Below are 13094 nucleotides of genomic sequence, written 5' to 3' on the forward strand. Positions count from 1 at the left end.
GCGCCCGTTCAACTTAAGAAATAAACTAAAGTTGTCACGTAAGCGAAGTTTATGGCCAAAAAGCAAAAGAGACCAGAACAAACCAGACCAGAGATGCCAGCGATTTTACCCAGCAGTTGCACAGTGGAAACATCTCTCGTTGGACACGCGCCATGCCACCAAATCATCTGCAGAACTGTCCATCTCCCCTCTCACTCTCTCTATTACTGTTGCAAGCTCAGAATGCGTCTAACATTTAACTGCCTGACTGACTGCACACAACAGCAGCAGCTGGGAGCGTGGAGAGGGGAGCGGGCAGTGTTATGGGGGGCGGAAAGTCATGAGACTGGGGCGTGGCTTTGCCACTGATTGACCAAATGATAGACAGGCAACACAGACGGCACTTTTTAAGCAGCAGGGCAGCAGGCGAGGGGAATAGACAGTGCAGAGTGCTTACATCTTGCATTTTTGCCTTTGATTGCAACTTTCTTTTGCCCATTTAGCACGTCTTGACGTTCGTCGATGCCCATTCCAGCTCCTATAGCCCATTCCCATTGCCACGCCCCGCTGTCAGTTTGTTAAATATGTATGCAATTTGTATCCTTTACGATTCCCTTAAGCAATGCCACAGAAAGTGGGTCGAGCTGGCAAACGATGATCCGATGAAAACTTCATAATTTCCTAATTGTTTTTGTAGCAACATTTGGAAATGTTTTAAAATTGCACTCGGAAATAGCACTTTTTGAATTATATTTCAAAGATAACATATTTTTAAATGATCATTGTAAACGATGTTGCAAAATATACTAAAAGAGTTACTGCTGAACTAATTTAATTCATCTTTTATTAAATCTGAATAAATTTTTTTAAGATCTTCTCCAATCTCCGCAGTAAATGCTAGATTAGATTTTTAATTAATTTAATTTATTATATACTCGTATAACTATTTGCTTTCTTGAGGCTTTTATTAGTATGAGATAAAATTTTCGACAGCACTTGTTATGTTTGTAGAGATCAATTTTGTTTTAAATTTTTAAGAAATACATATATATTTTGAATGTAGTAGTATTTTGCGGTATATTTTAAAATTAATAGCGCAATGTTTTGCATATATTCAATGAGTATCTCCAGTCCAGCACACTCAAGAGAACGTTTATTACTTAATTTAAAATTAAAAAGTGACTTTTTGTTATAGATGATGGTGAATAAGTAAAACTTAAATATGTCTTGATTTGTAGAAACATATTTTGAATTCATGTTCTGCATTCTGCATTTATATTTAAAGCTTGTATTTATTCGATTTAAATATTTATTCAATAAATTAATAAAGTGTTAATATTGCGTTTCAAGACTTAAATAATTTGAAGCTCATTTCTGCAGCGTTGGCTTAAAAGGCTTTTTGCTGCTGTCGCATGATTGTCGCACATTATATTGCCTATTGTTGTCAAGGCCAATCATAATTGCACAACACTTTCTCATTAGCATCGAGGACATTTGCAAGGCCTGGCCAAGCCACATGGGATGGATGGCTTCTTCCCCCCTTTTCTCTTCATGCCTCCTCCAGCCATCACCCATCTCATTAGTGCTCGCAAATTTGTCAATGCAAATGGCGAAAACGTCGCCTAATTGGATTTTTGACAAGTGCCACGTTACGACATTACGGCTTTGACAGCCACCACTGTTGGCAAGAGGTGTGGAGAGGGGGGATTAAGACCAGGGGGCAGACTAAGCTTTTATGAATGTGATTTGCGATTGTGATTTGCCGAATGCGAATGCGCAATATTGCAAATTAATGACGAATATTAGCGCAACATTTCAAACTCAAAACACACGAAATTAACCAAAGTTAGTTTTACTAATTAAACGCGCATTCAATTACAATCTACAGCTGATTGGCAGCTCGTTTCGCAGTTGGCCCATGGGGAGCAGGTAGTGTAAATTGTCGTTTGTCAAAGACAAATTCGCTTGGCAGTTCACTAAAATTGACCGACAATTGTCCCTAGGGGTGTGCAGTCTTTATTTTTTATTTCAAGGATTTTATTCAAAGACGACATAAATAATGAAGGACGCTTTTCAATTGTTGGGCATTGTTTTCGCTTCGCTTCCCTTCGCTTAAAGTGGTCGATATCTTTAGCAAAGATTTGTGCAAATAATTTTGCAGTTCTTTGGCAAGTGTAACGCACACATTGACACAATATTTACCCATCAACACGTGGCTGTGTTTGGCTTTCGATTCGCTCCACAGTGCATCAAGTATACGCTCTTTGAGGGTGACTCGAATCGAATCGAAGCGAGAGCGAGAGCTAAAGAAATGTTTTGTCCTGATTATATTTACCCAGTGTGATATTAGCTAAACAATCAAACACGTGCGTGTGTGTGTTTCGAATTGACCGTTGGGGGAATAAATAAAGAATACCCTTTGAATAATCATAACAAAATATATATATAAAGTATATTGGTTACATATTTTCTGGGCTTCTGAACTCCAGATTATCATCGATGCCAACGAAATACGTTGGCAATATGCCGCGACCCTTGACATATGTCATGCCTCGATAGTCACATTCCAATCCGCAACGTCGCAGTATAACAGCCGATTCCTCAGTAACCTGTATGAAACCCGGCACACCCGTCGAGTCCATCCGGGATGCCATATTCACCGGATTGCCCCAGATGTCGTAATGCACCTGCGAAGCGCCCACCACGCCGGCCATGACCTCGCCACTCGAAATCCCAATACTCAGCTCGCCGGCAAACATTTTGTCCAAGGGAATCGATTTATACAGCTTATTGATGGTCCAAACTGTGCGCATCAGATCCAAGGCAAACAAGGTTATCACAAAAACAACTTCATCATTCGGATGAGAAGTCACTCCTTGAGTTCTGAGCGCAAATGATTCCATATGTTCTTTGGCTCGCGAGACTGTTGAACAAATTAATAGCAGTCAATTTCTATAACTGTAATGGAGCTTACCTTCTCGTCGTAGAGAGTTTGCCGTAGGACTTGCTTGACGATCTCTCCAGGAGATCTCAGTTTCGCTGAATGTAGTCTGAGATCTTTTCTCTCGTATATGCAAGCCACAGGCAGCCATATAAGTGCAGCCAACAATTTTGATTTTATCCACGAGGCATTCATTTTTATATTGCGATAACTAGCAACAAAAATATAGCTAAAATTTCTATAAACGGAATTCGAATTTTAAACTTACAACTGCATCGAATTCAAAGATAATCTCGTTGAGAAAACGTAACTTGGACATGTCCATTTCAAAGTTTTTGAGCGTAGCAAACATCACTGCAACCATCTTGTGGCTTTCGAAATACATTTCGTGTTTCTCCAGCGAAGTCAAATACAATTTAACTGCATTTAAATATCATTTAATAGTTGGATAGGCAATTTCTTAATGACTTACCAACATGAGTGGGCAGCAGATTGTGCAGCAATATAGTAATCGATTTGTTAGTGATGTGAGCATCTTGCTGCTTGTTCAGCAACTCCACTCGCCAGCTAAACATCAAAAGTAAATAAAATATTAAATTTGTATTTTCCCACTCACTTGTAGTTGATCTTGTTGTTAAACTCTACTTGACGCTCCATAAAGTAGAGACTCAACAATGTGATCGACACCAATAGACAATGACAGATTTCCGGATCAAATGTGGGATTCGTTGAGCTGCTATTGCGAAACAAATAATCGTATTGAAAGAATATTACAATCGCATAAATGGAAGCCTCTACAATGCCGACCACAATTTTCACGGTTAGCGGAATGCCAGTAAATATGAGTGTGACGCCAATGATGAGGCAAAGCATTTTGGTGAGCACCCAGGGCTGAAAGCAGACACTACTGCTCATCTCGTAAAGATAGAGTTTACTCTCAATATGAAGTACCACAAACTCGGTCGGATCGCAATCCATCTAAACAGAAATAAGAATAATGAATTGTACGATAAAGCATCAAATAATATCCCAAACTGCTTAAACTTACCAACACCAAGCCTATGATCAGAAAATACATCAAGATGATGAACATATAAATGCAGAGACGGGCAATGAGATTGCGTTGTATTTCATGAGAACAATAGAATATAAAGCAACTGTATTTAGAGTACCTGTGCATCTGTTTGTGATAACGCCAATGGCATAGCCATTTATACCACATGATGAAGACGACGACAGTCTGGAAGATGAAACTTAACGCATGCATCACATAGTTGACGCTATGCAATGTTTGATTATCCACAGACTGAACGTAGAATAGACTTATGTAAACCACCCAGGATAGAAGAATGCAATATTTGAACAAATGGTCTGGTTCTTGCATGAAATTGTACTCAAGCGTGGGATCGCGAAAGTTCAAGAAAACGAATCCAAGTAATGGACGTCTTCCATCGCCTTTGCGACTCAAAAATTTAAACATGGAGCTGGCATTGAAAGTAATTACTAAGCGGATATATATACTAACAGCTTAACTGCACCTACGATAAAATTCCCGCTGGCATCTCTGCAAATTCTTTACGCAATTCCTCGTGAACATCTAAATTTATTGGTTTGCTTTTGTCCTTAGGGGGCAGTACATAAAATGCCGTAGACATCTTACTAGTAGCTGGAGTATTCGTGATATCGGTAGCCGCAATTAGAAAAGTTTTAATGTTATGCTCTCGAAGATAAATATCATCTCGAGCCTGTTGAGTGGCCGGCAGTATCTCAAAGTTATGATCAACCATGAGCGACAGTGTTTTTTCACTAATATGCACGTGTCCTGGCACTCCCGTCGACTCCAGTTTATTGGCAATCACAACATCTTCGCCTACAATACACGGAATACATTCTCCCATACATAAATGTATAAGAAGGGCTTACCCCAAATATCGTACTGCAGCTTGGCAGAACCAATAACTCCAGCTAGAATACTGCCTGAGTGAACTCCAATGCGCATATCAATGTCCAAGTTGCGCGACTCTCTAAAAGGGAAAAAGAATTTAGAGAATATAGAGTAAAGTTTATAAACAAAATGTTCTTTGATAAAAGTTATGTAAGAAAACTTAAATTTGCGTTTGATTCCTTCTACTTAATTTCAAAAAAAACAGAGCTATGCAAAATTAATACCGCTTTTGATAAAATATACCAAAACATACTTAAATACAAATATAAAAATAAACATAACTATGCAAATGTTATATTCCTTACTTTAAAATATACCGAAAAAATACTTAAATACATATATAACAATAATGCACCGAAAAATACTAAAACAAACCAAACTCGCCATTTCAGTATATCGATATATCACATATACACTCTAAATATACAATAGAATACTAAACATTCGTGATTATCTAGATCTAACAGCTGGAGGACTCTATGGTATATTTTTAGTGCAATAGTATTTTAGTATTCTTTTAGTTTATATGAAGATATCCCCACTATGTAGGTTCAATAGGTCTTATGACCTGTGAGATCTTATTGTTCATAGGAATAAACAGACTAACAAACATTACTATTATCATTATTTCATTTGCCTGCTCTGTTTACATTTATATTTTCTGTGGATCCCCAGTTATAATAAACCTTCTACTCGGTACGCGCCTGGTATAGTAATTCTTAATATTTAGAGGAAATCTAAAAAGACGCATAATTACCTCACATCCCGAATGTGTGCAATCATGGCGTGCGCTAAATTGATGCAGCACTTGGCATGATCAGGATCGGGCACCGATAAACCAGCCACACAATAATAGCAGTCTCCCAAGAACTTGATGCGTTGCGCCCTGTAGAAAGAGGCGGCCACATCAAAGCTGGCATACAGATCGTGCAGGACAGTAACCAGCTCTTCCACCGACAGCGTTGTGGTCAAGTGAGTGTAGTTCACAACATCAGCATAGAGTATAGTCACATCCGGGTGCGTCTGAATGGCCATGATGCGTTCCTTGGTCTGCTGGTGGCGACTGCGCATTCCGTGTCGCCTGCCCGACAGCGCAATGCGACTGCGAATATCATCCTGGAAGGGTTGGGCTATTTGCGGTGGCAGAATGCTGTGGAGCAGCATCTTCTCTTGCTCGCGAGCACCCTTGAGCATAATGTCCTCGGTCATAAATTGATGGCGTTCGAGAAACGATGAACGTACAATGATATCGGTCATAAGGCGAAAGAACGTTCCCAGCAAATTGAACCAAATGTAATCGACCAAATCGATGGAAATATTAAGCAAATTGCTGATATGTGTGATCTCAACGTTATTGTAGAAGATCTCCTCGATGAAAAAGAACAAAATGTATATGCAACTTATGGAGCAGCCAAGCAATACCGGAGCCTTAACCGTAGGCATGGGCAAGAACATATAAATCACAAAGAGCACATAGGTGTCGTAGAGGAAATTGAGATCCCAAAAGTGGGCATAGTAATGAATGAAATGAATTGCCATATCTGCGATGTATTCTATTTAAGAATCCGACTGATATATATGATAACATTTTATACACACCAACTGAGACCAGTGTCAGGACGGCAATTATCGACGTTACGTATACGACCCATTTCTTATTAGCTTCCTTATAGTTGATGCTCAACACCAAAATAATGAACAGACTTGCTAACGCATAAAGTAACACATCGATAAAGATGAGTTCAATGTGCTTAAAGAGCATATTAGAGACATGTATAAAGTGTCATTTTAATAATAATTTACCATAGATGTCTTTATCAGCAATGTACAGAAGATAATTGTCATTGCCGAATGCAGCAATAGAAACACGGTGAGTGCATCGAGTCGAATGCGTCTCTCATACACAGCATATTCTTTATCCACGCCAACTTCCTCACAGCGTTTCTATACATGAAAATATGTGAGCAATTAGAAATGGGAAATGCAATCTTGATATTTGTGAGCTCTACCTTCAGGTTGCCTAGCTGCAGGTCTCGCTCATGGCTCCAGTTGATATGGCATCTTCTCCAATTTGTGTCAAACATTTTTGTCGAAAAATAAAAAATATATATTGTAAAATCGAGAAATGTTTTTGATGTGTCTGAATACTTTTGAGAATTACTTGTGAATGTGTTTGAAAATATCTAAGCAAATGTTTGCTACATATTGAATTGAAAAAAAAAGAATTTTCAAACTGTAAATAATGTTTGTTTATCTAACAATTACAAGTCTTAAATATTTTTTAATTTTTCTTTCAATTCATTCTTCATTTCAGGTAAGCGAACATTTCTAATGAGCGAACAATTACGGAAACATTTGCAGGTAAACCAAACCAGAAAATGAGTGGGAGGATGTTGTATGTGAAGGCTGAAATACATTTTTTATAATTAAATTCCAATTTGTGCTAATTTAACGTGTTTGTCTCACATTACGCAACGAAACACGCAGCTAGAGACAAATATTATTGCCAGCATAGAAGTGTAAAAGAGATAGAAGGAGAGAGCGTGGGAGAGAAGGAAATACAGCAGAGAGATATCTCGCGACTATGAAAACTAATTGAAACGCTTAGACAAAAGTTGGGAGCGACAAGCACTTAATGCATTTAATAGAAGTCTAAGTGTTGCCTTACCGTTAAATGGAGTTAAGGAGAAAGAGGGCGTCAAGGGCGGTGGAGGGAGGCGGAGGCGGAGGAGGAGACAACAGCGGCTGACGAAGGCAGCGAGAAGCAATTTAAATCTTACTAATTACTCGGGCGACAAATTACGCAGCAAGGCATCAGCCCGCCCCACAAACAAACACTAGCAGACACCCACCCACACAAACACACACATACATACACACGCACGTATTTATACAGATTTTTGCACTTAAAGCATAGAACAGGTGTCGCCTCTTCTCTCCTCTCCTCTCCTCCTTCGCGTTATTCACCTTACTATCTTCCCTGGGGCCTTGTCGCTAGAGTCGTCGACTATTTTGAAAAATTAAGTGTCATTTGGTTGTCTCTTGGGTTCATTGTTTCCAACGTGGCATAGACGTCTTTGCTTTGCTTTGGCGCCCGCTCCAGCTTCAGCTTCAGCTTCTGTTCCGTCTCCTTTTTTCCCAGAACGAGGTTCAAGCTTGAGCCTGGGATTGGGGTTAAGCTCATCGGCGGCGTATAGTTGCCATTGGCGTGGGTGCCGCATGTTTAATTCAACGACTGGAAAACCTCGCTTCCACTCTCTCGTCTGGTTGCTCACAATGAGATAGTTAAGCGTAATTACCAAGGCGGCAAATGAATAAGAGAGATTGGTTGAGCTCGTCGAGCAGCCAAGTAGCTTTCTGCATTCTGCACATTAATTATTAACTCGCAGGCTTTTGTTGATGGTTCATAGATGAGGCGCATTAATTGACTTTTGCATTGGCCAGCTTCGCTTATCCTTTGTGATCTATAGAAGCGAATCAAGTAAAAACAAGTAAGAAAACTACAGTCGAGTGTGCTCGACTGTGAGATACTGCGATATTATTATTAAAATATACCGAATGAATATACCGCAAAAGTACACATGACTATGCTTAGTATATTTATAGCAAATTGTATGAAGTAGACGTATAATCCAAATGAGTTTCTTAAATAACTTCTACAACTTTTATCTGATTGCAACTAAATTTTCAAAAATCATAAATACTGCTATTATTATTATTTGTACCGAAATTCGAGATATTTAGACTATACTGTCTCAGCTGTTGAAGCTGTTCAATAATATATATACTTCATAGGATCGAAATCGCCTTCACAAAGTTAGAATGGTCTTCTACCCTATGAGTAGCGGGTATAATTAATTGGTATATATGTATCTAAAAGTATCTACACATAAATAGTTTCGTTCTTCAACCTTTAATAAATGGGCAACAATTTTGTGCTGGAAATAATTACTGTTGCAATTTACCAACAATTATAACTAGTTGACATATTGACAATAATACACAAGTGTGTCGACGCATGTCGAAGAAAAGCGTGCAACATTTGTGTATGTGTGTGTGTGTGAGTGTGTTGCATGTCTAGGAAAGTGCCTTGCACCACCCGGCAGCAATCAGTGACTGACTTAACTATTTTGCATAAATTATTGACGAGGCAATAAACAAAATACGGCACACAATAGCAAAAGTCCTTTCAGCACTCTATTATCCTTTTGCCTTTGCCTCTTGCGAAACTCGTTCGCAATTGTTGTGAAAATTGTTTTCAATCGTTTTCGTCATTTGGCTGTCGATAACGAGAAACAGGCTTGTTTGTTCACTTACTTATTCATGCAACACAAAATTCTCTCGATTTGACTTGCCCTTAAAGCCGGTCGACAACATCGTTTTTCGGTTATTGCTTTCGAAGTAGTTCATCTGTCTTTGTTATTTATACTGCAATTGTACATGATGAATGCAGTTAAATATTTAATTCAGATCTCATTCGATTCACAATATTTGATATTCTCGAATTGTGCTAAGAATTGTGCCTGAGCCTCTTCTCTGCATTCAGTAATCCCTTCGCTATTCACTTGTGGTTCCATTTATTGTTTCAAGAAATAAGAGTAACCAGGGACAAGTGCCTCCTCGTTTCCTCCTCCCTTTCATTTGTTCTGGAAATGAATTAAAAACATGCAGCATCTGCAATTTGTTACTCGTTACTCCGACTGCACAATGCATTGCACTTTCTTGGCATATTTTTTGGGTATTTTCCTTGTGACTTAAAGCAAACCGAAAAACAACAATAATAAAAGTTGAGTATCTCAACTATTCAGCTTGAAATATGAATGTGTAAGATTCTTCGCAATAATAATTTCATTTAGGCTAAACATTTTTATCGTTTATTCATTTTGTCGAAATATTTTTTATTTACTTACCATTTTCTTTAGCAATTTCAAAAATTTAAATATTTCCCAATTCTAAATATTCTTATGCAATTTTTATTGAACTTGTGTAAAGAGTAGAAATAAAAACAATCATTATTTTTTTTAATTATATCTCATACTTGCCTTTAGCTTTTTTAGTTGTTTTTACTTTTTTACATTACTTTTGTTAACTGTAAGATTTATAGAAATAACGCTAAGTTTTTGTTTTTCTCCAGAATTATAATACTATCTTCGTAGATTTTACTACTTGATAAGTTAATCCCTCTTTTGACTTTATTATTTTCTCATTATCAGATATTTTGTAGCATTAAATATAGTTATTTCTGACAGCGTCACATGTTTTGTCACAGATTTGTTGAACTTGCGGATAGTGTACAGAAATGTAAGCAATAATGTTGGATTACGTGTGGAAATTACTTAAAAAGATTTTCAATTGTTTTCCGGCTGCGCGTTTGTAGATGCGTGTCACAAGTTCCTCTCCTCTTTTCACCACTTCGCTCCTCTCTCTTTGTCCATCGACTCCTCTCATTGTTTTTCATTGGCTTGGTAACTGGTAACGGCTGCTGTTTATTTTCAGTAGCAAAAGTTACCCGTCTCCAACTGTGGCATGTGGCTTGCTGGCTGGCTCCATGCTCCGATGGCCGACCAAGTGCCAAGGCTGCATTTTTATAGTACCAAAAAATAATGAACTTTTGTTGCGACAACTATAAATTTATAGCCAGCAGCAGCAGCTGGCCAAACAGCGAACTGCCCTGGACATTGATCTTGTTTCCAGCTGTAAACAGGTTTTGGCAAAAAGATCTTTAAAGCAATTGAAATTCTTCAAAATAATCCCTTCTGAAATAATGTACATTTACCCACAGAAAAAGTGACTACATATTTGCACTCTATGTGCTTAGTGAACATTTGGCAGAGTAGTTTGCAGTTTTCTAATGAAACATTTCTGTTTTAATGCGCGAAAATCCGCAAAAATTAAAACATAAATCTATGCGAAAATTCTTGGCAAATGGTGGTTAAAATTATGCATAACGTACACAAATCTAGCAAATGATGAAAAACTGCTAAACTGCGAGCAACAGCAAAATATGTTCCACAACATGGTGATAAAAAGAAAGAGAGAGAGAGAGAGAGAGGAACAGTGTGTGAGTGAGAGGGAGAACAGATCGAGGGGACTTGAGGTCGAGTAGTCGTGAGTTGCTGGCATCAGAGCGGTTGCAACGCCAACTCATTTTAGCCAAGTTAAGCTGTATTCATTATATCTAAACTATGCTTTTTATTTGCGCAACCTTCCACTGTGGTTGTTGTTGCAAAGTTGTTGATGTAGTTGTTGTTACCGTTGTTGTTGGGGAGGATTACTAGAGCTGCTGCTGTTGGCTTGTTGTTTGGCATTGTAGAACATTTATTGATGCTTGGACAGGCACAATAACAACGTTGCAGCTGCCAGCATTTGCTTTGGGATTAATAAGCAATAACGACGGCGACTGCAACAACGACGACGACGATGACGATGACGACGGAGGCAACGTTGCATTTCATAATAAAATAGGAGAGCAACCGAGTGAACCGTCGGCGAGGAGGAGCAACAAAAATGTCAGACCTCATCCAGACTCTTGAGATGAGGATGCTGACGACCGTTGGACCACTTGCAACTTTATTAACTGCGCTTTATACCTTTTTAATGCGACTCGACTTTGGCTGAGAGTGCGGATTTGTTTGGCATTTGCTATTTGGCATGAGAGAGAGCTTCACTTCACTTCACTTCACTTCACTTCGCTCTGCTTTACTTTGCTTTACTTTGCCTTGCTTTGGTTTGCTTTGCATTGCGCCTGCCAACTGCAGTTCACTGCGTTGGCTTATTAGTTTTTTTCTGCTCGGGAATACCCTGTACTTGAAGAAGTTTTCGCGAATGAGATCTACAAAGAAATCGTGGCAATCTGTGAGCAATTTAGCCGGCCAACTGGTCGGCTACGTACTATTTCAATGAGCGGTTTATGAAATACTTACAACTATAGTTGATTTTAGTTATTTATATAATCCATCGATCGCTATAACTAGCTGTGATTTATGTAAGTGAACTATTTTAAATTTAACTAATAGAAAAATGGTTTACAAAATGAGTATTTCATTAAAGAAAAAAGGTTTTTTACTTATAACTTATTTTATTAAGAATTTATTTAAATTAAAGTTACTACATAAATCAAATAGTTTAATTTTTGAATCAAAAAATCATCATTCAATTTTAAAATTTAACTTTGTGTCTTTAAGCAGCAAAGTGTTTAAAATATCATTACATTCAAATCCCAAAACTATCTGAAGACCTTGTTGCCAGTGCTTGCTGCTATAATTAGAATTAATTTTAATTTTGTATGATTGTTAATTTTGTAAATAAAAAGGATAATAAAAATCTCAAAACTAATTATTTTTTAATAAATTCTTCATTTCATATTCAAAAGCACAGCTATTTGGTTATAAGTAGTCACTCATATTGCTGTTCTATAAAAACAGCTGCACTATAATTTAGAAGCTCTATTAATGAGCATTTCCTGATCGGTCAATGTCTCCTTAGTTACATTTACTTTTTTTTTGCACTGACTTTAATTTGCCCTAAGATGCAGTCAACGTTCGACTGCACTCTCGAGTGCTCCGTCAACTCTCAAGTTGTGCCAAAGTCCGTCCCGATAACTTTTGCAGCCTGCGCCTTACTGCAGCTCCAGCTCCAGATCCAGCTATAGTTGTATCCTTGATGGAACTCCGCACCCACCGCAGAATTTGTCAGTTGGTTGTGCTGTATGTTGGCTTTAATTTCAGTTGCACTGCGCCGCCAAAAACTTTGCCGCTTGTTTGTTTGTTGTCGTCGTTTATTATTATTATGTATTTTTCGGTTTCGCTGCCGATGTCGCTACCGCTCCCATTTCCCATTTCCCTGCTCCTTCTACTTCTTCTTCTCTCTTGACTTTTCTTTTTCTACCGATTTATACGGCCGGCGAGCGCTTACCGCGCTTTATTTAACTTTGGGCAGTTTGATGGCAGGAAATAGAATTTTAATGGATTTTGTAATATCCTCAACGATGACGAAGAAGTCGCCGACCAAAGTAACTGGCAATGGCAAAACTTTGAATTCCTTTTGCAGAGCACTGCTTTCGTGTTGTATTTTTGTTTTTGGCATATTTTTCTGCCATTTGCTTTTCGGTGCAAAATCGCAAGTTTTGTGCTATTGACATTTTTTGGCTGAGATTTTTGCACACAAAGTGCTCGAATTAATTAAGTTGCCTTATGCAGAGCCGAGAGTTCTGGCTTTATTGCATTTGCA

At 38.2% G+C, this 13094-nt stretch overlaps 1 protein-coding gene across 4 annotated transcripts; it reads right to left on the reverse strand.

The window, feature by feature from the left end:
- Positions 1-2378: 2378 nt before the first annotated feature.
- LOC133842833 (adenylyl cyclase X E-like) lies at positions 2379-7036 on the reverse strand. Of its 4 annotated transcripts, XM_062276093.1 has the most exons (12): positions 6875-7036; positions 6669-6809; positions 6465-6615; positions 5623-6406; positions 4844-4944; positions 4463-4790; positions 3969-4404; positions 3537-3898; positions 3393-3487; positions 3189-3340; positions 2954-3131; positions 2415-2902 (listed from the first exon to the last, which is right to left on the reverse strand). In XM_062276093.1, exons 1-12 carry the CDS (start codon positions 6947-6949, stop codon positions 2439-2441), a joined length of 3267 nt encoding a protein of 1088 aa, XP_062132077.1. In that variant the 5' UTR covers positions 6950-7036; the 3' UTR covers positions 2415-2438. The 4 variants fall into 4 exon arrangements, with proteins under 4 accessions (XP_062132079.1, XP_062132077.1, XP_062132078.1 ...); XM_062276094.1 differs by lacking the exon at positions 6875-7036 and having other exon boundaries at positions 6465-6572; positions 6669-6790; XM_062276095.1 differs by lacking the exons at positions 4844-4944; positions 5623-6406; positions 6465-6615; positions 6669-6809; positions 6875-7036 and having other exon boundaries at positions 2379-2902; positions 4459-4651.
- Between the last annotated feature and the right edge of the window lie 6058 nt (positions 7037-13094).

The sequence above is a fragment of the Drosophila sulfurigaster genome, chromosome 3, assembly GCF_023558435.1.
Source record: "Drosophila sulfurigaster albostrigata strain 15112-1811.04 chromosome 3, ASM2355843v2, whole genome shotgun sequence".
NCBI lineage: Eukaryota > Metazoa > Arthropoda > Insecta > Diptera > Drosophilidae > Drosophila > Drosophila sulfurigaster.